Genomic DNA, 25,081 nt, shown 5'->3' on the forward strand with positions numbered 1-25,081 from the left:
GTCCTCCTCCGCGGAGCCCGAGAGACGCTCCACCTCTCTCTGTCTCTCCGGGCTTTTGTCCTCGATCGTCTTTCCTCCGGGGCCGCACTGGTCCGCACCCGCGGTACACCACGCGTCCCTCTCTCGGCTAGGCGCCGACGCGATTCGCTCTACGGGGCTCCCGTACTTCCTTTTTTTTTCGGGGAAAAAGGGCATCCGCATGTGCCTCCACCTCGTAGCTGTCTTTGGCATCGCACTTGTTAGCATAATTCGAATGTGACATGTAGGATTATGATCGGATTTTACAGTGGCTGGCGGAGCCTCACTACAACGCGGCCATCTTGTAGCCGGGCAAGCTCCGCCCCAGCTCTGCCTCAGTATTACTGTCTGTGTGTGCCTGTAGTGTGTACAGACCCCAGCTCTGCCTCAGTATTACTGTCTATGTGTGCCTGTAGTGTGTACAGATCCCCGCTCCGCCTCAGTATTACTGTCTCTGTGCCTGTAGTGTGTACAGATCCCCGCTCCGCATCAGTATTACTGTCCCTGTGCCTGTAGTGTGTGCAGATCACCGCTCTGCCTCAGCATTACTGTCCCTGTGTATGCCTGTAGTGTGTACAGACCTCAGCTCTGCCTCAGTATTACTGTCTCTCTGTGTGTATGTAGAAAGAGCTGCAATCTAGGCCATCCCATCCTCTGGACGATGTGCTCTCCAGCTTCCGAAGAGAGTCTGTCCTTCGCCCACAGCCCTCTACCCCTGACTCCTTCCTCATATGGCTGTATTGACTCTCTAGCTAATCATTTTGTTGCTTGGCTGAGGTTAACTGGACATCTTCGTTTCAAGGAACATTGCCGTCTTCAGCTCTTCCTTGTGCTCTAAAGAGTGTGATGAGGGAGCCACAGAAATAAATTCCTCCCAACTTTAGATGTGTGCTAATATAATTATCAAATATATGTACTCTGTGGTGGTGATGGTTGTTATTTCTAAGTATGGTGAATAAAATAATTTCTGTTTTTCAAATATACTTGCTTATATGCCTGCATAGTAAACATGTCAGTGGAATCTGCCCAATCCAAGTTGATTCACATAATATTAATTATCATTTCAGATCCAGTTCACAAAAAAAGTTGCTGCCGCCTTGTTCATATTCTTCGTGCCAGTCTTTACTGGATGAGATGTCCTCTCCAGTTCAGAAATGATTTACCTATATATGCTGAAACGAAAATTCTACCAAGACGGCTGGCGTCCTTTTCTTATCTGGGGAGTGTATTGAGGAAGCCAACCAGCAGCACTTCCTGTTGTTTAATTCGTGATGGGATGGTTTCCTGTCACAAACAAATGGTTCAGGTAAGTTATTTTATATTTATATAAAGTGTTGCCAGAGTGAACTCAATTATTTGTCTTATTAGAACATTGGAATGTTGGGAGCTCCATCGAAGACCATGGAGTGCTCCGGCTGTCTGTCTCCTCCTGTATCTCTGTTCTCCTCCTGTATCTCTGTTCTCATCTCTGTTCTCCCCCTGTGTCTCTGTTCTCCCCCTGTGTCTCTGTTCTCCCCCTGTGTCTCTGTTCTCCCCCTGTGTCTCTGTTCTCCTCCTGTGTCTCTGTTCTCCTCCTGTATCCCTGTATCTCTGTTCTCCTCCTGTATCTCTGTTCTCCTCCTGCATCCCTGTTCTCCTCCTGCATCCCTGTTCTCCTCCTGCATCCCTGTTCTCCTCCTGCATCTCTGTTCCCCTCCTGCATCTCTGTTCCCCTCCTGCATCTCTGTTCCCCTCCTGCATCTCTGTTCCCCTCCTGCATCTCTGTTCCCCTCCTGCATCTCTGTTCCCCTCCTGCATCTCTGGTCCCCTCCTGCATCTCTGTTCCCCTCCTGCATCTCTGTTCCCCTCCTGCATCTCTGTTCCCCTCCTGCATCTCTGTTCCCCTCCTGCATCTCTGTTCCCCTCCTGCATCTCTGTTCCCCTCCTGCATCTCTGTTCCCCTCCTGCATCTCTGTTCCCCTCCTGCATCTCTGTTCTCCTCCTGCATCTCTGTTCTCCTCCTGCATCTCTGTTCTCCTCCTGCATCTCTGTTTTCATTCTGCATCTCTGTTTTCCTCCTGTATCTCTGTTCTCCTCCTGTGTCTCTGTTCTCCTCCTGTGTCTCTGTTCTCCTGTATTCGTGTTCTCCCTCTCTAGCTCTGTTCTCCCCATGTATTTCTGTTCTCTTCCTGTTCTGTTCTCCTCCTGTATCTCTGTTCTCCTCCTGTATCTCTGTTCTCCTCCTGTATCTCTATTCTCCTCCTGTTCTGTTCTCCTCCTGTATCTCTGTTCTCCTCCTGTATCTCTGTTCTCCTCCTGTATCTCTGTTCTCCTCCTGTATCTCTGTTCTCATCCTGTTCTGTTCTCCTCCTGTATCTTTGTTCTCCTCCTGTTCTGTTCTCGTCCTATATCTCTGTTCTCCTCCTGTTCTGTCCTCCTGTGTCTCTGTTCTCCTCCTGTGTCTCTGTTCTCCTCCTGTATCTCTGTTCTCATCCTGTTCTCTTCTCCTCCTGTATCTCTGTTCTGATCCTGTATCTCGGTTCTCCTCCTTTATCTTTGGTCTCCTCCTGTGTCTCTGTTTTCCTGTATTTGTGTTTTCCCCCAGTATCTGTTCTCCCTCTCTAGCTCTGTTCTTCTCCTATTTCTTTTTTCTCCTGGATCTCTGTTCACATGATTTATCTCTCTGTTCCCCCTGTGTTTCCATTCTCTACCTGCATCTTTGTTTACCCCTTGTATCTGCAGTTTGCCTCTCATCCCTCTCTTCCAGCTGTTGGGCCCAGTATCTTGTTTGGCCCCGCGTCACCATGCTGAGCCCCGGTGGTTGCTATCTTTGCATCCCCTGTGTTCCTGAGTTCCCTGGTGCCTGCACGTCAATGTTTACTTTGGGTGGGATCAATCTTCTCTCCCTACTGGTTGCAGGGACTGGCTTTTATTATGTTAGTTGTATTTACTCAGGTGTGGCGCAGGGAAAGAGAGATTCAATCCTGTGTGTCAGGTTGTGTGCACTGTGCTGCACTCTGACCTGCAGAATGTTGTTGTGTGGAATGTGAAGCGAGGCAAAGGCTGTGTCCCATCCTGTCTGCACTGTAGGCCCTCCCTCTTATATACACTTTGTCATAATTTCTTTCTGCCTCTCTGCTGATGAGCCTGAGTAAGGTGAACATGACTGATGAGTGCAGCATGAGCTCAGCTCAACCAGTCCTTCCCCTTTCAGAGGTCACTACTACATGTCCAGCCCTTCAATCATGTGTGCCCACCCCAGGGCAAACACCCCCTGCTAAGGACCGAGAGTGAAGGCGAGGATGCTGATAACCGCGGTTCATGTGGACTTGGGTATTTAAACCCCAGGGGTCACTTCTGCATATCCAGCCTTTGAATCATGTGTCCCCAACCCCAAGGGAAGCCACCCCCTGTAAGGATAGAGAGTGAAGGCGAGGATGCTGATAACTGAGGTTCATGTGGACTTGGTGATTTAAACCCCAGAGGTCACTTCTGGATATCCAGCCCTTGAATCATGTGTGCCCACCTCCAGGGCAAACACCTCCTGCTAAGGACAGAGAGTGAAAGCGAGGCTGCTGATACCCGAGGTTCATGTGGACTAGGAGATTTAAACCCCAGTGACTGATTGTGTCCTCATGCCTGGGTGCTGGACAGTGATGAGTGGGCCATGGAGAAGAGTCCTGGACGCTGGAGGTCAAACTCCCTTTCTTCCTGTAAAAGCTAATTTTCCTGACTAGGAGATCAGCTAGTGCATGTAAAACACATTCTTGCATATTGCAGTTTCCACCAACACTCCCCGCCAGCTTTCCCTTCCCTTTGTAAGTCTCCTAATAAGCCTAGTTGAGACCTAGATGCCACTTAAGGTGCTCTCCTTTTCCTCACTACTTTTGGGAATCAGTGTTAGAAACGTTCTGCATTCTGTCTTCAGATATTTGTAGTAAGAGATCACCCATCACTCCAGGTTCTCCTGGCTTGTCAGAGCTTTGGTACACAGCACTCATGCCACTGTGTTTTTTTCTCAGATGCTTTTTCATTTTACCCAACAGAAAACACCAGTGTGGCTTCCTACTATGTAGTAGGAAAGGGAGACCCCTTAATTGGTAGCTCACCACACCTGTGTATCCTCCTATTTTCTTTGTGGCTTGCATGGGACCTCTACACTGATTAGCAGCTCTTTTCCTACCAAGATTGCGGCCTCTATCTGTTGTTCAGATCAGTATGAGTTTTAGGTGAGAGATTTCTTGTGGGTCTTGGATTGATCTCTAGATACCAGTACACTCCAGTTAGACAGCCTAGTACATCCTCTGTCATCCTCACTCTGTAAGGGTAGCTTGATCAAGCAATGGAAGCTTGTTCCTGGAGGTGATAGCAGCTTTGAAGCCATACAGATTATGCAGTAATCACATGTGCGATCCAATCAGTGCACACTCAGAGCTGTCACCTATAAAAGAAATTGTGTTGCATTCTAGTACTGTGCCTTTTGTTTCTATGTGGTATCTTTTAACTGGGGCCTGCGCTGCGGGTTGGTTATGTAGATTCTGTTTGGAACTCTTGAGGTCAGACTGGATTGAGATGACCGATTGTCCAGTCGTGTACCTCCCTGTCTCCAATAAATCTGTGGAAACTTTATACTGTGGACTTATGATTTTAAAAAAAGGTATATATTCAGAGCGGCGTACTAGTTGGCAGATCTGGAAAATGGGCACAGAAATGTTTCTTTGAAATTACAGACCATAATGCTGGAAATCTGCAGTCAAAGGGTTACGCTCTTTACACTGATGAGTGAGTTTCACGCTTGGCACTTGTCAGTCCATGATAGTTAACCTTCTGTAGTGCATCTTGCTCTTCAGATAAGCTTTCACACAGCTCTGCGTTCCAGGGGTGTAGTTTTCCTGCCTGACCTACGGCTACAGTGATTGTACCCAGTGGGTCACCGCTCAGAGATGCTGGCTATGCCATCTGGGATTCAAGATTTTGTCTGGGCCGAGCACAAGAGGTGAAGGGTGAAGGCTACAGGTGGCACAGTAGCCAGAGATTGGTTACCTTTCCAAGCGGTATCTGGGGATGCGTGTGGGGCCACACACACACTCTGCTTGTCAGAGGTGAGGGGTACAGGTGACACAGTGGCCACCACGTGGTCACCGTCCCAGCAGGGATACGTAGATACATCTTGGTCAAGCACACACACTGCGTGGTACGAGTGAACGCTACAGATGGCACAGTCGCTTGTCAGTGTTCACTGCCTAGAAACGGTAAAGGGTATGGGTGGCACACTGGCCATCGAGTGGCAACTGGTATCCAGAGATGTAGCTGGGCCAAACCCATACTCTTCCTGGAAGTGGCGAGGGAGTCCAGCAAACAGAGTGCCAACTGGTCTCAGGAAATGTCTCAGGAAATGCCAACGAGCCACACTGCCTCAAGAGGTGATGGGTATAGATATTCTTTTAGGAAGTACAGTAAGCCCTGGCTAAGAGCTTTGTGCCACATTATGATTTTGCTGCTAGCGTTGTCTGTTTCTACGTTGAGTCATTACTGCACGTTAATGCATGGGGCTTTTTAACTTTATTATTGCCTACAGCAGTCGACGCTTGTTACCACCTGGGGCCTTTGATGCACATGACCACATGCAGTCATTAATGCTTGTTACTTCTGGGAGTAGAAATTTTGTTGCACCAATTTAATTTACAACTGCTTGCACTAAAGTGTAATTCAACATCTTAGGCATAAGCCATTTCATTTTATTGAGCTCTTTGTATAGTGCTTACGTCCCCTAAAGTAGCGTGCTACACTGTGCGGTGTGTGTAGTTTAAAGAGTGTTGTCTTCGTTTTGAGTCTGTGTGGGAAGTAGGTTTGCCTTCTGCATGAACATGCTTACAGGTGCTCTTACCTTGTCATGGGACGCAGCGCTAGGCGGGGTGAAGGGTATGAGAGATAGACGTGCAGTTTACAGTTTGTAGAATGCTGCCATTGTAGTTGGCCTGCAGGCCCCCATGTCATGTTTATTATCAGCTTGTAGTTGAAATTACATATGCTGACTGTGGCTAAAGGGGACCTATTCTAAGATATTATAGATCCGGGGGAGGTAGTGGTAAATGGATGGTTGTGTGAGAGACAGATCCACCAGGATGGACAGGGTGCAGGAAAGTAGGATCTTTCTGAAACAGTTACCCCCACTTTAGTGTGTTTAGACTGTAGCTTACTGGGATCCTGCTTACCAGGACCCCAGTGTCGGTGCTCTCTCCCCTAAAGTGGACTTGGTAAGTGATTCTTTCACCCGCAGTTGGCATAATGGTGCACCCCTGTAAGTCCCTGCTAAATGGTACTTAGGAACCCAGGGCAATGGTACACCAGGGGTCTTCTATGGGCTGCAGTATATATTGTGCCACCCATGGGAGCCCATGAAAAACTGTGTCTGCAGGCCTGCCATTGTAGCCAGCATGAAATGGTGCATGCACATTTCACTTTAGATATAAGGCTTCCCTTATATTGCGGGCACTGCACTTGGATGCAGTAAGTCACCCCTATGGTAGACCCTTCAGCCCAAGGGCAGGGTGCATGGTCCTAAGTGTGAGGGTACCCCTGCATGAACAGTAGTACCCCAGACTCCATTCCCTAGGCTTTGTAAGTGCGAGAGAGCCATCTCAAGGTATGTAGTGGACACTGGTCAACATGAGATGTCCAACTACATAATGGCTTCTCCGAATGTAGGCATGTTTGGTATCAAACATGTAGGAATCATGCAAGTACACCGATTCCAGTGTTAGTTGCATTATATCATGTACTATGAGGGTTCCCTAGAAGAACCCCCATATCTGCCTATACAGCCTTGCAGGGTCTGCATGCCAGCCCATCCTGCTGCTGACCATAGACACTGTTATGCCCTCCTGCTGATGAGCCTATCTTAAGTAGGGGAAGATAGAACAAAGGATTTCCTGTAGGGCATAGGTGTGACCACCTTTCCCTTTGAAATGGGTATCTCTGGGCTCGGGTGGGGTGGCCTCTGAGTGCCACCAGACTGCTTTGAAGGGCACATATGGTGCCCTCCTTGCATAAACCGGTTTGCAACAGTACAGGAACCCTTGGTTCCCGCTCTGGTGCAAAACTACACAAAAGACAGGGGAGTGACCCCCCCCCCCCCGGTCCATCTTCTTCCCTAGGGAGGTGCACAGAGCTCTGCCAGGCTCGCCACTTGATTCTGTCATCTGTGGGCAGAGGCCCCTGGGAGCATTTGACTGATCAGGCATGCTAGGTGACGTCCCTGAGCCCCTCTGATAGGTGGGTCACTGCCGACAGTGTCCAGCCCCCTTTCCTGGTAACTTGAGTGTCCCCTTGAAGGTGGGAACCTAGATCCGTCGAGCAGGACGCTACCAGGAGCTCTCTGCAAGAAACTTCTGCAACCTGGCCTCCGGAACCACTGCTGGTCTGCCTTAGGAACTGAAACAAGACTGTATCCAGTAGGAGGCTCCCACTGCAACATTGTTTCTCTAGCTCCTGCAAGAATTCTGCAACACTGTAGCTGTGCATCCTCCAGGGTCGTAAGGACTCTGCCTGCATCAAGGAAGCAAGAAGGAATCTCCTTTGGCTTGAAGGAGTCACTACCCTGCACCCGCAGGCACCTCTACAACGATGACCGGCTGGTGGATCCTGCTGTCCCATCGACATCAAAAGGTTCTGCGACGCAGATGGTGGTTCTGTGGCCCTCTCCTGGTCCAACCTGTCTTCTGTCCCTCTTGGAAGGCGATGGACCTTTGCTGTAGCCACTGGGATGGAATCCATGTGCACCAGGCTATTGCTGTTACCAAGGCTTGGGGACTCTTCCTCCTGAAGGTCTCCAAGCTCCAAGAAGCCACGGCCTCAAGCACTGTGCAACTCCAAGAACAGTGACCTCCCTGCAACTTCTGCGGTGTGGGACTCCTTCTTTGTTGCGCTGCTGAGGCCTCCCTGCGACTTCCTGTGCCTGCTGCCAGTGGGTCCTTCTGGGGGCTCTAATGATTCCTGCAGACTCTCCTGCCTGCCTAGGGCCGGCCCTGACCCCCCTCCAAGGGTTGTCGTTTGGACCTTGCTGGTCCTCAAAATCCTGCAAAGTTCTCTGCAGCTTCTTCCTGCTTTTGCCAAAGCTTGTTGGTGGTTCGGCGGACCACTGACCCCTCTGCAATCTGGCGACCAATGTGAGACAGCTCGTGGGTGACTCCAAAGATCTCCTGCATCACCTGGACTCCGCAGCTGTGCTCCTTCCAGCACCATCCTGCAGGAACTTCTTAGCAAGAAGGGTAGACATTGCCTACCTGCATCGTCTGGACTCCTCCGAGTGGTCTGGACTCTGTCCCCTTCTTTTTCACGTCCTTCTTGTCCGGAATCCGCACTTGGTTCCACCTGCCTGGTCCACGTGTCGTGACAGCAGCTGGGCAACCGAGGCCCCCATTGACTTCACTGAAGGTTTCTGACGTCACTTCACACCTAAGCAGCCGGGCTCCCTGGTGTAGGTGCTCCATCTTCCTGGGTATCCATGGGTATGGGGGGGGGTACTATCGGACCTTCCCAATGCCAACTGGTTTCCTGGGGGTCCTCTGGGAAGGGTCCTGAATCCTAAAAATTGGAGGATTTCTCCTACTTACCTTGGATATTGTTGTACTCTCCCAGCCCCTGGGATCCTAACACACTTACCTTGGTTGGGTAACTCCATTGTTATACCACCTTCTTAGTATATGGTTTGGCCCCTCCCCATAGGGTCCCATGTATTTCTATGCTTTTCCTGCTTTTTACTGATTATATTTGTTGTGTTTTAGATGTCTCCAAGTGGAGATATAGCAAAGTTAGGTTAGTGCTAGTGTTATAATAAAGACTACTTTATTTTTATAACACTTGGTGTGGTTCTTTCCTGTGTGAACATCACTGACTGACAATTGTGGTACTGCAAGTGCTTTACACTCCTCCCTGATAAGCCTGAGCTGCTCTCCAGAGCTACCCCTTGAGAGCTTTGGTTATCTAGGCACCAAAACACTATTACTAAGGGTTGCCAGGACTCTGTATAGGGTGCCACACCATAAACTGAGACAGCCTCCTACACAGGACTAAACTCATCCTTTGTGTGGTTATTATAATAGATGCTGGGCTGCAACACGACAACTGATCTTCGGAATATATGTAAGTAGTTTTCACCTGGGTTGACTATGTTAGCGCACTCCACTGCCCAGTAGTTTGTAGCAGATCTCTTTACCTTTAGCATATCTGTCCAGTTAGTAGTGTGTGTACAGTTATAGTAGAACGGCGGATTGCATCCAGTCATATGAGTGACATCGAGATTGCATAGTTGGCCCTCCTCCACGACCTCTCCGACTTGCCTGACATGACCTTCCACGACCGCAGATGGCTTGGTACCTCACTCTCTACACCAAACAATGCATACTCCACCACTGGCAACAGCCCACCCTCCCCTCACTTGCTGAATGGATTCTTGAACTGTACTGCATAGCTGGCTATGAAAAAAATCATTTATTAGTTGAATGATCAATCCCTCATTTTGTAAGCCATTTGGGGCCTTTTATGGCAGGTATTGCAGCATCTCTCAACTGAATCCCTTGCCTAGCGGCAGAGAGGGTCATGTGCGCCAAGATGGGGAATGGAGTGCGAGGCCATTAAGACCAGGGATGATTGACCAACTTTTTGGTGATATGTGAGCCACGGTTGGCACTTGTAGTGTCCTTCTCCTGCTTTAACCCCCACCCCACCCCCTGAAGTGTCTCTTCTGGTTCGTGAGAGGGTATAAGTGCTGGAGGAGAGATCCACTATACAGAGTGGCCCTAGTCATCATTTGGCCACAGTAGTTTGGCCTCCGGTATCTTGTGCAGTTGAGACCTGCTGCTTGTTTTTCTATAATGACTCCCAGAACTGCATCCTGTTGGGTAGGGAGTAAGGCTAGGTGACTCTGGATCAGATAGTTGGCCTGTAACGGCTAAGTTTACTGGCCGCTTTTTCTGGGAGGATCTATGAATGATGCAGAGTACCTTGAACACTGATCGTCGGGTTAGAGGTAGCCAGTGAAGATCCTCAAAGATTGATGTGATGTGCTTTTCTGGGGTGTGGCCAGCGGAGAAGTCCTTTGCAGCATACTGGATTCATAGTTTGCATATCAGGAAGCAAGAGGCTTCTAGCTATAGACTATTGGTAGTCGACCTTGGATATCACGAGAGTGGGGATAGCTTGATCTTTCTCTTGGTATCCAAGGTAAGTAAATATATCTCAGTGTTTTCATAGTGTAGAAGGTGTTCTTAGTGATCCTTTTGTCATCTGGTCTCAAAGACAGCTCCTAGTCGACAGGTCCCTTACTTCTCTTGATGTGGCTGGTGGGGGATCAAGTTCTTAGAGTCATATAGTTGTAGGTTGGATCTTGTGCTGCAGCCCACGGGTGAAGATCCGTCCGTGTATCTGTGACGTGGAGACAGTTATCACGTTTTGGTGTAAGGAGGTCTTCTGGAATGTCCAGTTTTGGGATGAGTGTTGTGTCCTCCACAAAGTGGTAAGCACGTCAGGTTGAAGGATTTAACCGAGTCTGGCAAGGGGGATCTGTAGATAACGAATTAGTGAGAATATGAATCCCTGTAGACACTGCAGTGTAGGGTGTGAGGGGCTGAGTCAAAAGATGGCTGAGATGACAGGCTTTGTCTGTCTCTGAGGGAAGAGGAAACCCATTTTAGGCGATAGTCATATGCTGAGAGGTAGAGGTCTGAATAGTAGCTTTGTGTGATGGACCCAGTTTAAAGCTGTGGATAGATCCAATAGTAGCAGAGCAGCCACTCGTTCTTGTCGCAGCCAGTTTTAGGTCGCCTCAGACAGACATGGCAGCAGATTCTGTGCTCCTGCCGGCTCCGGATCTGCTCTGCTGATCTGACAATGGGTTGTTTTTGTCCTTGTTTTTCTCCTTGAATTATTGAGTTGGTAACCCACGTGAACATCACACATAGGCACCCTGTAAACATTGCACTGTTGTTAATATGCCTGCTGTAAACATGTCAGTTATGTGCATGCACCTGGACCTAATTGGGAGTTGCATAGATTTTTGTGTTGATATCTGATACCTTGGGTAAAGCTGGTCGCAGTCGGGATTTTCTGATAGCATGACAACTGCAAAAACAAACTCTTAGGCTGGCTTTGAGCACTTATTCTGTTATGATGTGTTTTTGTCAATGAATTCTGTTCAAATTCTATATAAAGAAGAAATTGGCTTTATGTGTAGATGGTTATTTGCTACGTTTTTTCTTTACACGTATTTGTGATTTACTGAATGTGTCACGCCAGGTATGCTGATTGTAGCTTTCATGGAGATGCTTCATGTAGATATTGTCCTAGTAAACAGACTGGGAGGGAGGGAGAGAGTGAGGGAGAGAGGGAGAGGGAGATATTTTTTTTATTTACAGGTGATGAGACCCCCTAAGTATTTCCCAACTCTCCACAAGGGAAGCTCGTGGGGTGGCTTTGCCTTTCTTCAGTTAATGGTGGTTAAAAACTGCATCCTGGTTTTGTTTCTTACTGCGAGTCATGGTGCATGAGTTTACCCAGAGTCCAGGGTACAATAGGACTGGGAGATGGTAGACAGATTGGTGTGGTGTCTCAGCCCTTTTGGTCATTGAAGAGAATTGGTCCTTAGTGAGTTGGTGCTGTTGAAATCCTTTCGGCAGGACTGACCTTGCCTGGCAGCTACATAGCAACCTCTTTGAAATGACCAGGTCTGTGACAGCATCACCCCTGTGCATCCCCTAAGAAACCGTATTGCACTTTCTCCCAGTGTGAGGAGCTGGACATATTTGGAGCCTCCAGCACCCATCACTCTTTTAACCTCACCTTCATCACGTCAAACAGCCATCCCTCCAGTGTCTTCACCGAGAGGTGCCGTTCCAACATTGCGACTGGACGCCATCTTGTAAAGCAGGGAAATAAACTGTTTAAAAGTGAACAGAATAGTCAAAACAGATAGGAAGGGCCAGAAAATATAATAATGCTAAAATTAATTTAAAACCAATATGCAATGAAAACGATGGGAGAGGGTAATGAGTGCTATAATGTTTCGGATAGGGGCGTTGTGGTGAGAAGATGTTGAAGTAATGGTCAGGGAGTGGAGTGATGGAAGGGCGAAGAAAAGGTGTGATAGGAACGTTATGTGTCAGTGTAGTTTGTGTTAGTAACAATATATCTCAGTAATAGTGCCAGAAATAACAACACCTACCCCGTCAGACAACAGCAGGATACTTTCCCTCATTAAGAAGAGAGAGGATAGTTGAGAAGCACGTGGCATGCATACCCTTTGACATTCAGGCCAGATTGAATAAATGTTGGGGACGCAAACATTCCTCACTAAATAACCAAAATGCACTTTCCATTGATGAATGCGGCTCTGAACAAGGGTTTGGCTGCTAGGTGTAATGCACGGGCTCCCCCTCCACAACTCAAATTCACTTTGGAACTAAAATGCAATATGTCCTCATTAGCTTAACCAGTTCCAGGAAGAGACCTAGACTTGTGCACTCTGATCACCTTTTAGGCTGTGAGACGTCGGCCTTCTTCGTGGCCTATTTGTTCCAGGCATTGTCTCATTTATCTTGACCTGTACGCCATTGTGAAGTCTTTTTCATTCAAGGACTTTGTTCATCGCAGGCAAGATGCCCTTGTCTTCTGCCCGACTGAGGTGCATAATTAGGAGTCCCAAGCCCAGACTGGCCGATCTCAGCATATAGTTTGATTCATAGCGCGCCACATCAGTTCTGGGATTTCATTATATTTTGCATGTATACATCTAACCAGTATTACAAATTAATTTTCAATAGATTTTTAAGACATACATAAGTATTTGTGTACTCCGCATCATTACTCGCACATATGTCAGCTCCTGTCCTGCTGCAGGCCTGATCGCGAGAGATACGTCATTATGGAACAAAACTTATCTACGATTTCCATTGTGAACTTCAGTAGACATTTCTTGTTGTAACATAAAATCTGAACAGAACATGCCTCTCATGGACAGTTTTCATAGCCTGTTGCCTATGGCCTGCTGTGTTGGCTTAGCACAGAATGCAAGGTTTGGTAGGTGAGACTGTATTTTTTATTCGGTTTGGGTTTTGTGAGTAATGCGTGCTGTTATGGCTACCCAGGAGCACTGAGTGCGTGATGGACTTGTACTTTATCTGCACAAACAAAGTCCCTGCATTTGTGTAATAACAAAGAGGTTTAAATAAAGAGGTGTTCTGCCTCCTTCACTAAGGTAACAATGCTTTGTTTGTTCTTGTCTTCCAGAACCTACTATTTAGTTTTCATCATGTCACATCTCCTAGTAATTTGATGCTAAGTAACACAAACTGATGACTACATATGGTCGGGTTTTTCAACCTGCCCGCAGGTTAATTATTAGTCTTACACAAGTCCCAGCTTTTTGGAGCACAGTGGTTGATGGTTGGCGTGCCGTCTAGTGCATTAGCAAGACTTAGAGCTGTCAGCTTTTGTGTACTGGAGAGTTTTTGTGTCTCAAGATTGACAGCAATTTGGATCTGTAAATTCCTTCTGTGGACAGTAAAAATACAGTAACCATACAATTGAGTCTCCTCAAGCTTTCTGTAGTCTGTGGTTTTGCTGCTACAACCTCCTGCTAAAATGCCTAATATTATGGCTGGGAATTCCAAGAACCTTTGTTTGCCAGTAATTACGCCCTATCGGCAACACAATTATTCCAGGAAGAAAGTGAACAGCAGTGTCCCCTCAGCATCACTCTTACTCTAACGCTTCAGTTTGCGCACACGCCCTCGCCACCGCCCAGCACCATCTGTTAATCCAGATGTGTCCGCTGATACCACCATCCATATCCGACAAGATCGTGAGGGGGGGCACTTCCCGGACTGTAGGGTGAAGGAAAATTACAGTTGTCTTAATGAAACCATGACGTTCTTGCTTTCTTGGCCTTATTTCCTGGGAGAAGCCCTAACCCCATCCATTCAAAACGTAAACTAATCCTGGGCCCTCTGTTCCTTTCTTCCCACAGGTGTGTGAGGCAGTGAAGGTAAGCCTTCCCTCCTGTCTGTTCTCCTGGTGCCTCTATCCCCTCTACAGCAGGGGTTTGAGGCGGCCTTGTTGCTAGTTCTGGCACAGGTTTATGTTTGTGGTTTCATTCAAAAATCTCCATAAAAATAAAACCATGCATTATTAAAGGGTAGAAAATCAGTCTGCATGGAAGTCTTTTCAAATTAAGGACCAAAACCACCTAAAACACCCGTTCAAAGTACTCTGTTGGCTTTCGGTGGAGTGAAGGGCAAAATTCAGATTGGTTCCTCCATACACAAGGCCTTATGGGGCGCGTACACCTGGTAAATCAGGAGATTGGTCCTAATTTAAAAAAAAAAAAAAAAAAACACTGATTCACATACGTCTTGGTAGTTGAAGCATCTGGGGTGGGATTACCCAAGGTAACCCAGACTCGAAACATCGCTTGATTAACCACCAGAGCCTGCCAAGGCGTCTGCTTTTAAAACAACACCTAACGGCATCATTGTTGGGCAAGTCTTTTATGACCTGGAAATGCAACACTCAGGCCTACTTCATCTTCCGGACCGTCTCGATCGTACCCTAACCCCAGATTCCACACATTTACTACCCATGGGCATCACCAGTTGCATTTAATTGTGTTAGCAATATTTACTTTATTTGTCTCGGAGTGCTCCGAAGTAGCTGCAGAGGGCCGTGGTTTGGGGTTACATATGCCAGTAGATGATATTCACCGTCACTCGCACTTGGCTCATATTGTTCTTGGTTGTTGGACTCATCTATGTCTTTCGTTTTCGCAGCACCCCTTATAAGTGCCCCCATTCTAAAATATCCTTTCCCTTTCTCTTGAAGGCCCACTGACCTCAAATGAGGAAGAACGTGGAAGCATGGCTCATTTTGAAACCGAGTACCAGCGACTGGAGTCTTCGTACAATGACTCTCCCCCGGGAGAAGAGGACATGCTGGTCCATGTTCCGGAAGGCAGCAAATGTAAGTCACTGATTTCATGTTGATGTTATTCTTCTAGGGTGCTGTATTCCCATAACCTTTAGTGTTATGTTCTGCGTCTCGATGAGCCCCCTGCTGAACTGACATGAGGTCTGCCATAGCTGGTGTTTTTTAGAATATAGGAAGAGATTGTGCTTTTACCCTTTAAGAGTTTCTGGAAACGCATGAATCAACTAGCCAGCTGTAATGTATCTAAGCAGTACTTTAAAATTCAAAGAAAGACACATATTTATTAACAGCATACTGATAAATGTGTGGACTTCGGAGCTTCAGACACCAGCATAACCGGAACTGGCAAAGCCAATGGGTCTGGCTTGCATTTTGAGACCAGACTAAAATATTAAAATGCCTAGTGCGGAGAAAAAAGCAGAGAAAACCTATTGATTCTGTATACACTGTGTCCATGAGATAAAGAATTTAATATGTGATGATTCAGCGTTAATCTTAGATGCAAAATAGTCCCTCGTGTGTTGCAGTGCAAGTACTCCATACGAGGCCTAATGATACACCAGACAGCCAGTAGCATGAGGTGCGAGAGAGAAACACTCCTCTGGGCCAATATACAGCCCACTCTGTTTACTGTGAACCAAGGTGCCTCGGTGCTGAAGATGTCTTTGTGGAAACAGTTACTTGAGAGCTTTTAAGTAAGGATATGCTGAGATCACCCCGGCCGGAGCAGGTTTCATACTGTCTTCAAAGGGGTGGTTGGCATCACGCAGACCAGCGGTAGTTTTTAATGAAGTGATTTCGACACCAAGTAAAACCTCCACGCTTCTGAAAGGACTGTCTAAGACCAGCGTGGGGTGAAAGATTGACAAATCAGGATGGGAGTCTTGCCTGCTAAGTTCACTCCCTGGTGAGTTCTGCAGCACAGGCCTCTGTAACTGGAGTGGGCGTAGGTAGTATCTTAATTACATTTACAGAGGAGCCCAAAACCTGAGAAAGGAGACGTTGGCCATTATAGATCATATGCTCGTATATGTTTACACATTCAGAAAAACACATCACTCTTCCACAACAGAAATATTCCTGTAAGGAGGAAGTTCTGTTGAGTTAACTTGGAGAACTAGAAATTCTAACCGTTCGTCTGCTCTTTGGCTCTTGGGGTAGTTTACTTCACTGCTGGAAGTTTTCTGCATGTGATGCTTAGTGATACAGACAGTCATCGCATGAGAGAAATCCAGCTGTAACCTGAGTAGAAAGCAGAAGTACTGGCTTACAACACAGATCTGTAATCATTTTAATAAGCATTTAAATATTCTTGATAGACTGGGCAAAAGCATTGCAACAAACTGCTGGTGGGAGGACTGCTCTTGCACAGGTGGTTGGGTTACCAAGTTGGTGCTCTCAAAGATGCTTAACAGTTCTTTTTTCGGATCCTGCTGTGTTTTGGACATTGTGTCTAGACATAGGGCCTGATTTAGGTGTCAGTGGAGGGGAATAATCTGTCACAAATATGACGGATATCCTGTCTGCATATTAAAATCCCATTATAGCCTATGGAAATCGTAATACGGCGAATGGGATATTCATCACATTTGTGACCTAATATTCCATCCGCCGAGACCTAAATCAGGCCCATAATCTTTTTACAATTTGAGTATCTTTTCGGCTTGTTTTTGGTGAAGCTGGTGACCCATTCATTCCTTGGCTACCAAAAAAGTTGGGCACCAAGGTGGCAAAGCACTTTTTTTGGGTGCACTTGTAATTGTTCTACAGTTCTAAGGCCACAGCACAATTCCATCCAAGAAGTAGAAAATTCCATTGATCCAGCGGGCAGTCCATGCTTATTAGCGTGCATTCGAATTCCAAAAGCAACACACACACACTCATTCTTTTATGCACAGACACGCACGCACATCTATTAACAACACTCATAACATAAAAAAATGCACGCACGCACCAAACATTCATTTTAAAAGTTCACACACACTCATTCTTTCACACACACACGCATGCACGCACACACATCCATTAACAACACTCATACCATTCAAACATGCACGCATGCACCAAACATAAATTTTAAAACATCACACACACACACACACACACACTTACCTTCAGCCTCGAGGTCCCAGGAGGGTTGGGATTGCTGCCTTCCCTCATTGGCAGACCTTAGGTCAGCCAACGAGGGAAGGCAGCAGTCCCAGCCTCGTCACAGAGTGCGATGGGGTCAGTGAGACTGCTGACCCCACCCCACTCTGTGACTAAGTGTCACTGATTGACACTCGCCCTGGGCACTTCAGGGCTTAAACCTGAGGCGCCCCGGGCGAGTGTCAATTGGTGACGCTTTCCTCGTCACCCAGGGGAGGGCCTCGAGGCACCTTTGCTGGGCCGAGGAGGTCACGCCCATAGGAGCTGTGACCTCCTCAGCCCAGCAAAGTTCAGCTCAGGCAGCCAGGAGTCTGCGCAAATCGCAAATGTCTCACTCCTGGCTGTCTGAGTTGAAAATGAAGAGTGTCTGTCAGGCTGACCTTTGTTCAGCCTGACAGACACTCTTCATGAGGGGCAAAAGGTGGGGGGGGCGTGGCCCCTCTGCCCTAAAGGACAGGCCGCACGTGGTCAGTCCTGCCAGGACTTGGGCAAGCTTTAAACCCTATTATGCAATGATCATACCTGAAACAAAGCTTGATGAGTATCGTTCAATTTGAGATTACATAAGGAAACCATTGATTTGCATTGGGTGCATTTCAAGGCTCTACAAGAAGAAGTATAAACTGTTCTGAACTTGGAACCCCTTCTGTATTTGCCTAAGGGGTGGCAGGAAGACACAGTCCCACAGAGGGTCTTACTTCTAATTCGCAAGCATATTTCTTGGTTTCTTTCAATTGCTATTTAGCCATCTTGATGGTGTCTCTTCCTGTTGGGTGGATCAGAGCAATCATAAGAGATCTTGGCGAAGGTCATGATATTGATCCAGGGTTTCGCTCATCCCCACTCCCTGATGAAAAAATAATACCCTCCATCCCATAATTGTGGACTGCCCCGGTTTGTAGAAGGTTATGGGTAGTCTGCAAAAGCATTACTAACATTAATTCAGCAAACTTACCTTTAAGAATATTTGTTTGAAAAAGCCTGTAGGCAGTGATGTATTTGAATTATATTGTAAGGGACCCAAGATTTGGCACTTCAGGGATGCTGCCACTCTCTCGTCTATATTTGCATGTTCCAAATGTGGTGATAGTTTACTAATATGACCAGCAAATGGCATGGTAATTCTGTGCTCGGACACTCTGTATGCAGGAGCTGTTCAGATTGTTATCAAGGAGGGTACACGTTGCTTGGCTTGCAATCTTCATAAATTACTTGCAGGTCTGGCAAAGGTGTACATGGCATGACCCTTAGCTAAGGTCAGAAATACTAGGAAATAAATACAGGAACATTTCATTGTGGACTGGGAGCAGATGGATCTTCTAAAGATAACTATTATGGCTTCCCGCAAGGTGACGGGGGTGTCTAGGATGTCTTCTTTCATTTGTTGTTTGACATGTAGAGTGGGGTGTGAATAGATAAGGATGCCCATGAACCGGATTCTTAGATCTTCACTGCGCTGAACTTGAATTGATTATTTTGTCCGTTGCCGTGGGAGAGGCTTCAGTTCACCGTTGCCTCATACTTCTTTCTTATAATTGCAGCTAACTGGCACCATATTGAGAATCTGGACCTGTTCTTCTCCAGAGTATCCTTTCTTCACCTGGCAGAAGTCTTTTTACAATTTGCTTTTCACTTTGTTTATTCATGTAACTCATTTTATGTTAAGATCATAATTCCCCCTTTCCCCGAGGTGAGAGCGGACCTCAATGAAAGGTCCCTGATTTCTGCTTTCCTTTGCTCCGTGGCCTGCATGTAGTCTGTTTTCACTGTCTTTAGCCGGACCCGTTTGTGTTGACCTCCTTATTTTAGTTTGTATCCTGGACTGTGCTTCTGTTCATATTTTCAGTCTAACTCCTGATGTGTGAGTGGTGAATCCTTGTCTCTGTCCTGACCTTTGCTTGGTGACCTCCTGTCAATATTTTCATCCAGTTCCCTTCCCTCTGCTTCACTGTCCTCCCTCCTCTCCATGTCCCGAGTCTGTTCCCTGACTGGTGCTCGGCTGACCTTCTCCACAGCTTGTTACAGTCTGTGCCCTGACCTGTGCTTGATAAATTATCCAACACCTCAGTATGTCCCCTCCCTTTGCTTGTTGCCTGTTGATGCTCTCAGCGTGCCTTCTGCCCTCTGCTTGGCTTCCTGCCTTCTTGTTCCCAGTCTGTCCCTCACTCTCTGTTGGCGCTCAACATGATGTGGGTTTCCTTGACTGAAGCCTCCAGGTCTATAACCTTCATCAGAAGAATGGCTTCACGTGCATGCTGGTCCGAGAGATCTTCGAGTTAATGTAAGTAGAAAAGTCTCACCGCCATGTGTTGTCAGGCTGCTGCTGCAGTCAAGAACTGGAAATGGCACTCTTGTGTAGTATGATAAATAATTGAATGAATGAGAGGGCATGTATGGCTCTGCTTGAATACTGAATCGTTTGGAATGTTTTTGACTGGAGAACTGCAGAGAGTGTTTTCAGGAAAGGTGAGTTATGTGGGTCCTTTCTGAAGTAAAGGTGGGGTGTCTGTCTCTTTATGAGCAGCAGTAATGTCTTGGGGTGCAAAGGAGATGGTGAATCACTGTAGAAATTGTGCAGGTGTTTAGTTCAATGCTACAGTTCTAAAGTATTTTAAGACTTCGTTATCTAGGTGCATCTGCGTGTGAATGTCACCTGAATATTGATGCATGTCGGAGGCAGCATTCCGTGCCCCAATGGAGCAGTAACGTTGATGTATCACAGACCCAGATAACGAAGGGTTGTGTAGGGAGGGTGGAAGATGGTGGTAATACCCAGTAGTACTGGTTAGCGTTCATTGCAGTGCGGGAGAATGGAATATGCTGAACATTGTTTGGTTGTGATGAGCACTAATCCAGTCTGGACTTCAGATGTCACATTTGAACTAAAAGTAACTCTTTGGCTTTTGGTGTTGAAATTAAGGTGATAAGAAGTATATTCAGAGTTGATTAATGGTATTTTGTTATACACCAGTTTCATTTCAGCAAGTTCTCAGCATTTCATGTAGGAGTGGCAGTCGGACCGGTTTCTAGTGTCTTGTGTTAGTTTTGTTTGTTGTCATTTTGTTGTCTCAGCTGTGAGTAGTACAATGGTAAATGAGATTGTTTGTTACCATGTGCAGGAGAGGGACAATATTCATAACAGAGGAAAGAGACGACAACAGTGATCACTAAAAGGGTCGCCATGTGTCCTTGTAGGAATTGAAAAAGCTCATTTCTGTCTGTTGTTACTGACCTGCTGATAGAAAGAGGCACGTTCGACAAGAGACAGTAACTCTAGGGCTTTTGTCTGCTCTTTTAAGTTGGCTCTAAGGTTTAGTAGCATTGGGAGGTTGCACACCCCGCTGGCAGTGTCAACGGCTTCGTCTCAGATTTTCCGGACGGCCGTTTCCCTATTTGTTGGGTGAAAATTAGACTCTTGCAAGTCAAATTGATGTGGTTATTGATGTTCGCTTGAAGTTGAGATACAGCTGGCTTCTCGAGTATTTTGAATGTTGTGAGGAGTTGTAAATTGGCTTTTTGCTTATGCTAATGGTGTGATCACACACATTTTTAGATAAGGTTCTTATAAATGCTGGGGGTAGTCAGTGAAAGAGATCTTTATCTTTTTGTGGTGTGCTCTGCTGAATTAATGTCTGCTTCTTGATAGAGCTCATTGCATCTTCAAGTAATATCTTTCTCTTAAACCTTTCTGAGTGACAGATGAGAGAGATTTCATTGACATATGTCCGCAGACCAGATTTCAGTGTTCGGTCTAGAATTTGTGCTGAATTTTTACTGACCAGTTATTTGGGATGCTGAAAAGGCTGTCGGCTCTTGAGCGTTCTCTCAGAGGTAAAGACGGGAATGGATGCAGGGACGCATTACGAATTTGTCCACATACAGAATTATGTCTCACTAGGTTTGTGATAAGTAACACACTCACTTCCACAGCCCAATATTCTGTAGCTACAAAGAGCGGGATTGTTTCCTATGGCTACCCTGAGGCAAGTCAGTCTGGCCGAGTGGCCTTGCGTCGGATATATTATTGTGGTTTCAAGTTCCAGTTACAGTTCTGTGTAGAAGGGGCACGCCCGTGAAATCTGGAAATGAAGGAGCCGAGAAAGCATGGCTTACAGCCTGGGAGGAATCAAAGATAAGTGGCTCAACCTTTCTCCAAATTAACTTGGAGCTGTAAGTCCTCTGTGGAGAGCGGTCAATAAGATTTATTCTTTGAAGGCTTGATTTACGATTTGTGCTGAGTTAAGCCTAACAATTCATGATGTCCCTATGCAAATTGTTAGTTTGAGTGAGAATCTAGGGGTCAAAGGTAGGTCGTTTGGCTGATTTTCAGTTTGGGCCTTTGAGGTTGGCACTTTGTGTTTTTTTTCAATGTTGTCATCTAAAATTTGTTTTATATAGTTAATTTCCGAGTTTTTGACATTTGCCATCTGTTGAGTGTAGTCCCAAGAGGTTTATGGACTAAGAGATGTTTTCGAGGGCTTAAGAGGTGTCATCTCAGTAGGCTTCATCAAGAGGTTTGTGCAATGATTAATTCTCAGCTGGCTTACATTTCTCATCTAGTTGACCAATAAGAAATCTGTGTCTGAGGTCCTCCTTTTCTCACTCTGGGTCGTCCTGATTATATTTTTTCTCATCTTCCTAACTCCCAGCTGGATAACTTAACAATGGGTTTCGGACCTCAGTGGTTCTTGTCGGGGTGAACCTGTCGGGAGTTTTGCGCTCTGAGTAAAAATCAGTTTTTCTCACATACTCTCATCTTGGTGAACTTGACCAAGGGCCTGAGTTTGAAGGGTCTCGTGTACATAGAGGAGGCAATAGTATAGCCAGCATAAATCAGCACAAGTCCTATCTTCCACCCTTGTCTCCTTGCCTTATTATGAGCCCCGGTTCCCTTGCCTCATTACATGTCCTTATTTCCTTGCCTCATTATAAGTCCTTGCCACCTTGCCTCATTATGGGCCCTGGTCCCCTTGCCTCATTATGAGTCCTTGTCCCCTTTGCCTTATTACGAGTCCCGTTGAAGGTGGTGTTTCTGTCTCTGCAATAGGGACATCCTCCAGGCAGTCTTTGTGCCAGCGGCCATGGCATTAAAGGAACCACCCAATTAAGGGCCATCCCTCTGACGTCATTGCCACCAGTGTCTTCTCTGTCCAGGACTGCCATGTAAAGCACACCAGTACTGGACAGAAAAAATCTTTAAAAGTCACTAGCTCTATGAGACACCTCCCGGAGCGTGGCATACATTAGCTACATGGTTCCTTGAGGTTTGGGGTTTCTATCTCCTGGAATCACATGCGTTACAGCGGGCCTGCCCTATTTGCCTGGCATGATGGATCTACAGCAGTGGTTCCCAAACCTATTAGAACGTCCCACTTTTTAGAATACTAAAAGTTTGCTACCCACCTCTCTTTAATAGACGTGAGGAGGGGAAGTTTGTGAATGTAACTAAAGCATTTTATATTGAAATGGCCACTGACTTTTCAAAGACATACATGAAACGGAAGGATGTCTCCTGCAGAAGGCCTCCAGTCTTAGCAGTGGTATGATGCACGCTGCACACCAGCTTGTGTGTACTTCTATGGCTGCACAGTGCACACGTTTTTGAACTTCTATGAAGCCCGGAGACTCTACGGTGTCCCTTTTGTCCTCTTCCTTGAGCCCCCTGCTGAACATTTAAATGAGGAGGGACAACCTTTCCTGTAATAACCAGAAGATCCAGAGCATTGCAGAAGTTTAATGCACTGTCTTAGCTGTGGGACAGTGGCGGAAAGATTGTAACACCCCCGTCATCCCTGTATGTCATCCCATTGGCCATCCCTTCTGAAAGGGGCTTAGTTCACTGTGGACCGTCCAGTGGCCGTGCGGGGACACCCGACAGTGGCAGAGTTAGAAGGAACAACTGGCGTTTGGAGTCCGGTACTGCGTAGATCACAGGTTCTACTCATTGTGCCGGGGGCAGTATAGGGTGCGAGGGTTTAGTGTGGTGTACATGTTTCACCAAGGCTCCTAATTATTGAGTTAACACACATTATCAGTTGTGAAGGTTTGACCAGGAATGATTATCAGATAGAAACCTGCAGCACACATGCTGAGGTTGTACGAGGCACTGTTGCTCTCCTGTATCAGTTAGAGGCGGGTTGAGGTAATTTACTGCTTTATTTTTCCACTACGTCTGCTGGAAGTCTGTTCCATTTGTCAATGCCTTCTTCCTTAAAAATATATTGCTTATTTATACTCCTGAGCCTCCATCAGTGTTCAGCCCCCTGTGATGGTCTCTGGATCTGGAAGAGAGCATGTACTGCTAGAGACATTTCTTTTACTCTGCTGTCTCTCATCTGATGGCCTCATCACACCCTAGCCCTTCTCTCCTCCTGCCCACGGATTCATCTCTTCCTCAGTCTTGACTCAAAAGACTTGTCCTTCACACCAGCCAGCTCTTGGTTTGCATGCCCACGGCCGATCTAATAATGGGTTTGCAGTGTGACTCTGTTACATGCACTTTAATTATTGCACTGACCTCTTTTAGTCATGTCTGTCGTACAATGAAAAGTGTTGAATGTAGAGAAGGCAAGCGTTGGCAGTGTGAATAGATTGCTCCTTTCAGCTTTGCCAGTGCTTTTGCCAATGCTGTTCATCTTTGGGGAAAAAGAAAAAAAAATGGTTATTGCAGACTCAATAATCAGTAGAAAGATAGCTCTAATGTGATGATGTGTATATATACACATACACACTCACACACTGACACGCTTCATCACACGTGTGAAGTAGGCGTTATGGTGTTGTGATGGCGCTAGCATGATGACCTATACACATGCATACATTACTTACTGGGGAGCAGATGGCTTTTTTTTTTTATTTACTGGTGTTCACATGGAGCAGTAACTTAAGAAAAATAAGTAAAAGAAATGCTGAAGTGCATTTAATGAAAGCAGCAGCCTGCTAGCAAATTGCAGCTGCTGGGCCCTCCTAAAGTGATAGGAAAAACAGAACAAGGAAAGAGAAGCAATAGAAGAGGAGGGCTACAGGAGCACGTAAAGGCCACAGACCAGCAGTGGCAATGAGCTGAGGAATTTATTAAAAAAAACAAACAGAAAAAAGACGAGTAGGTCAGGGAAGGGTTGGGGCAACAACAGATGACCTGCAGTGTTTGGGAAAACGCAGCACGGTGAGCCAGGGTGTAAAGGGAGAAGCAGGACACACAGGAGAGAATGAGAAAGCAAGAAAACACATACACTCCCATGGAGTGCTAAAAGCCAAAGAAAAAAGTAGTTTCCTGAATGTAAGAAGTGGACGGATGCCAGTCATCCAATCAGAAGACGTAGCTCTGCTGCAGGGGAGGGACCAACACAAGAAAGGGAAGGAAAACCATCAAAGAAGACTTAGACAAGTGAGACTGACAAGAAGGCAAACCAGTAGTTATCATGGGCCAACCTAAAGCCCACTCTAAGCACTGGTGTTAACCACAATTGATCCTTCAACTATGAAAAACGTAATGTATTGGTGAGACTTAAAAAGACAAACATGTTCTAAAGAACAGGGTGCAAAGTGAAATTCAGTGCAGAATATCCAAAATGCCTAGAGTAGTAGTACAGCTTTCATGTTCATGAACATCTTATTTGTTGAGTGGCAACGTGCAGTTCGACAAGTCGACAGAAAGGGCCAGAGTTAGGATTGTTGGCTAGGAACAAACTAAGCATGGTGTCCATATTTACACACAGTGACATAAATTGCAAGGGTGTAAATACTATTGTTACATCTCTTACAGGGACAGTTTTTTGGTACTTTTACAGGAATTCTCAAATAGACTTTCTGGGGACTGTTCACAAACTGCATGTTATAGCAAGAAAAAGCAGTTCTCAAACCTAATACTTTGTAGTAAATGTGGACGGGAACAGGGAAAGTAGTTGTTCTCACTACAAAATAGGTGGTGCTTAGGAAGGAGTAAAGAGGGTTAAGG

At 46.3% G+C, this 25,081-nt stretch overlaps 1 protein-coding gene across 2 annotated transcripts in view; it reads left to right on the top strand.

Moving 5' to 3' along the window:
• ATG9A (autophagy related 9A) overlaps positions 1-25,081 on the top strand; it is a 131,326-nt gene that overhangs the window by 25,121 nt on the left and 81,124 nt on the right. The window contains exons 2-5 of one of the 2 annotated variants that reach the window (XM_069227186.1): positions 1,086-1,324; positions 14,872-15,009; positions 18,666-18,709; positions 19,341-19,405. In XM_069227186.1, the coding sequence (XP_069083287.1) occupies positions 14,907-15,009; positions 18,666-18,709; positions 19,341-19,405 (212 nt within the window). In that variant the 5' untranslated portion in view covers positions 1,086-1,324; positions 14,872-14,906. Of the gene's footprint in view, positions 1-1,085; positions 1,325-14,871; positions 15,010-18,665; positions 18,710-19,340; positions 19,406-25,081 lie in introns of those variants that run through there. The other variant, XM_069227187.1, reaches the window with a different exon arrangement.

The sequence above is a fragment of the Pleurodeles waltl genome, chromosome 3_2, assembly GCF_031143425.1.
Source record: "Pleurodeles waltl isolate 20211129_DDA chromosome 3_2, aPleWal1.hap1.20221129, whole genome shotgun sequence".
Taxonomy (NCBI): Eukaryota; Metazoa; Chordata; class Amphibia; order Caudata; family Salamandridae; genus Pleurodeles; species Pleurodeles waltl.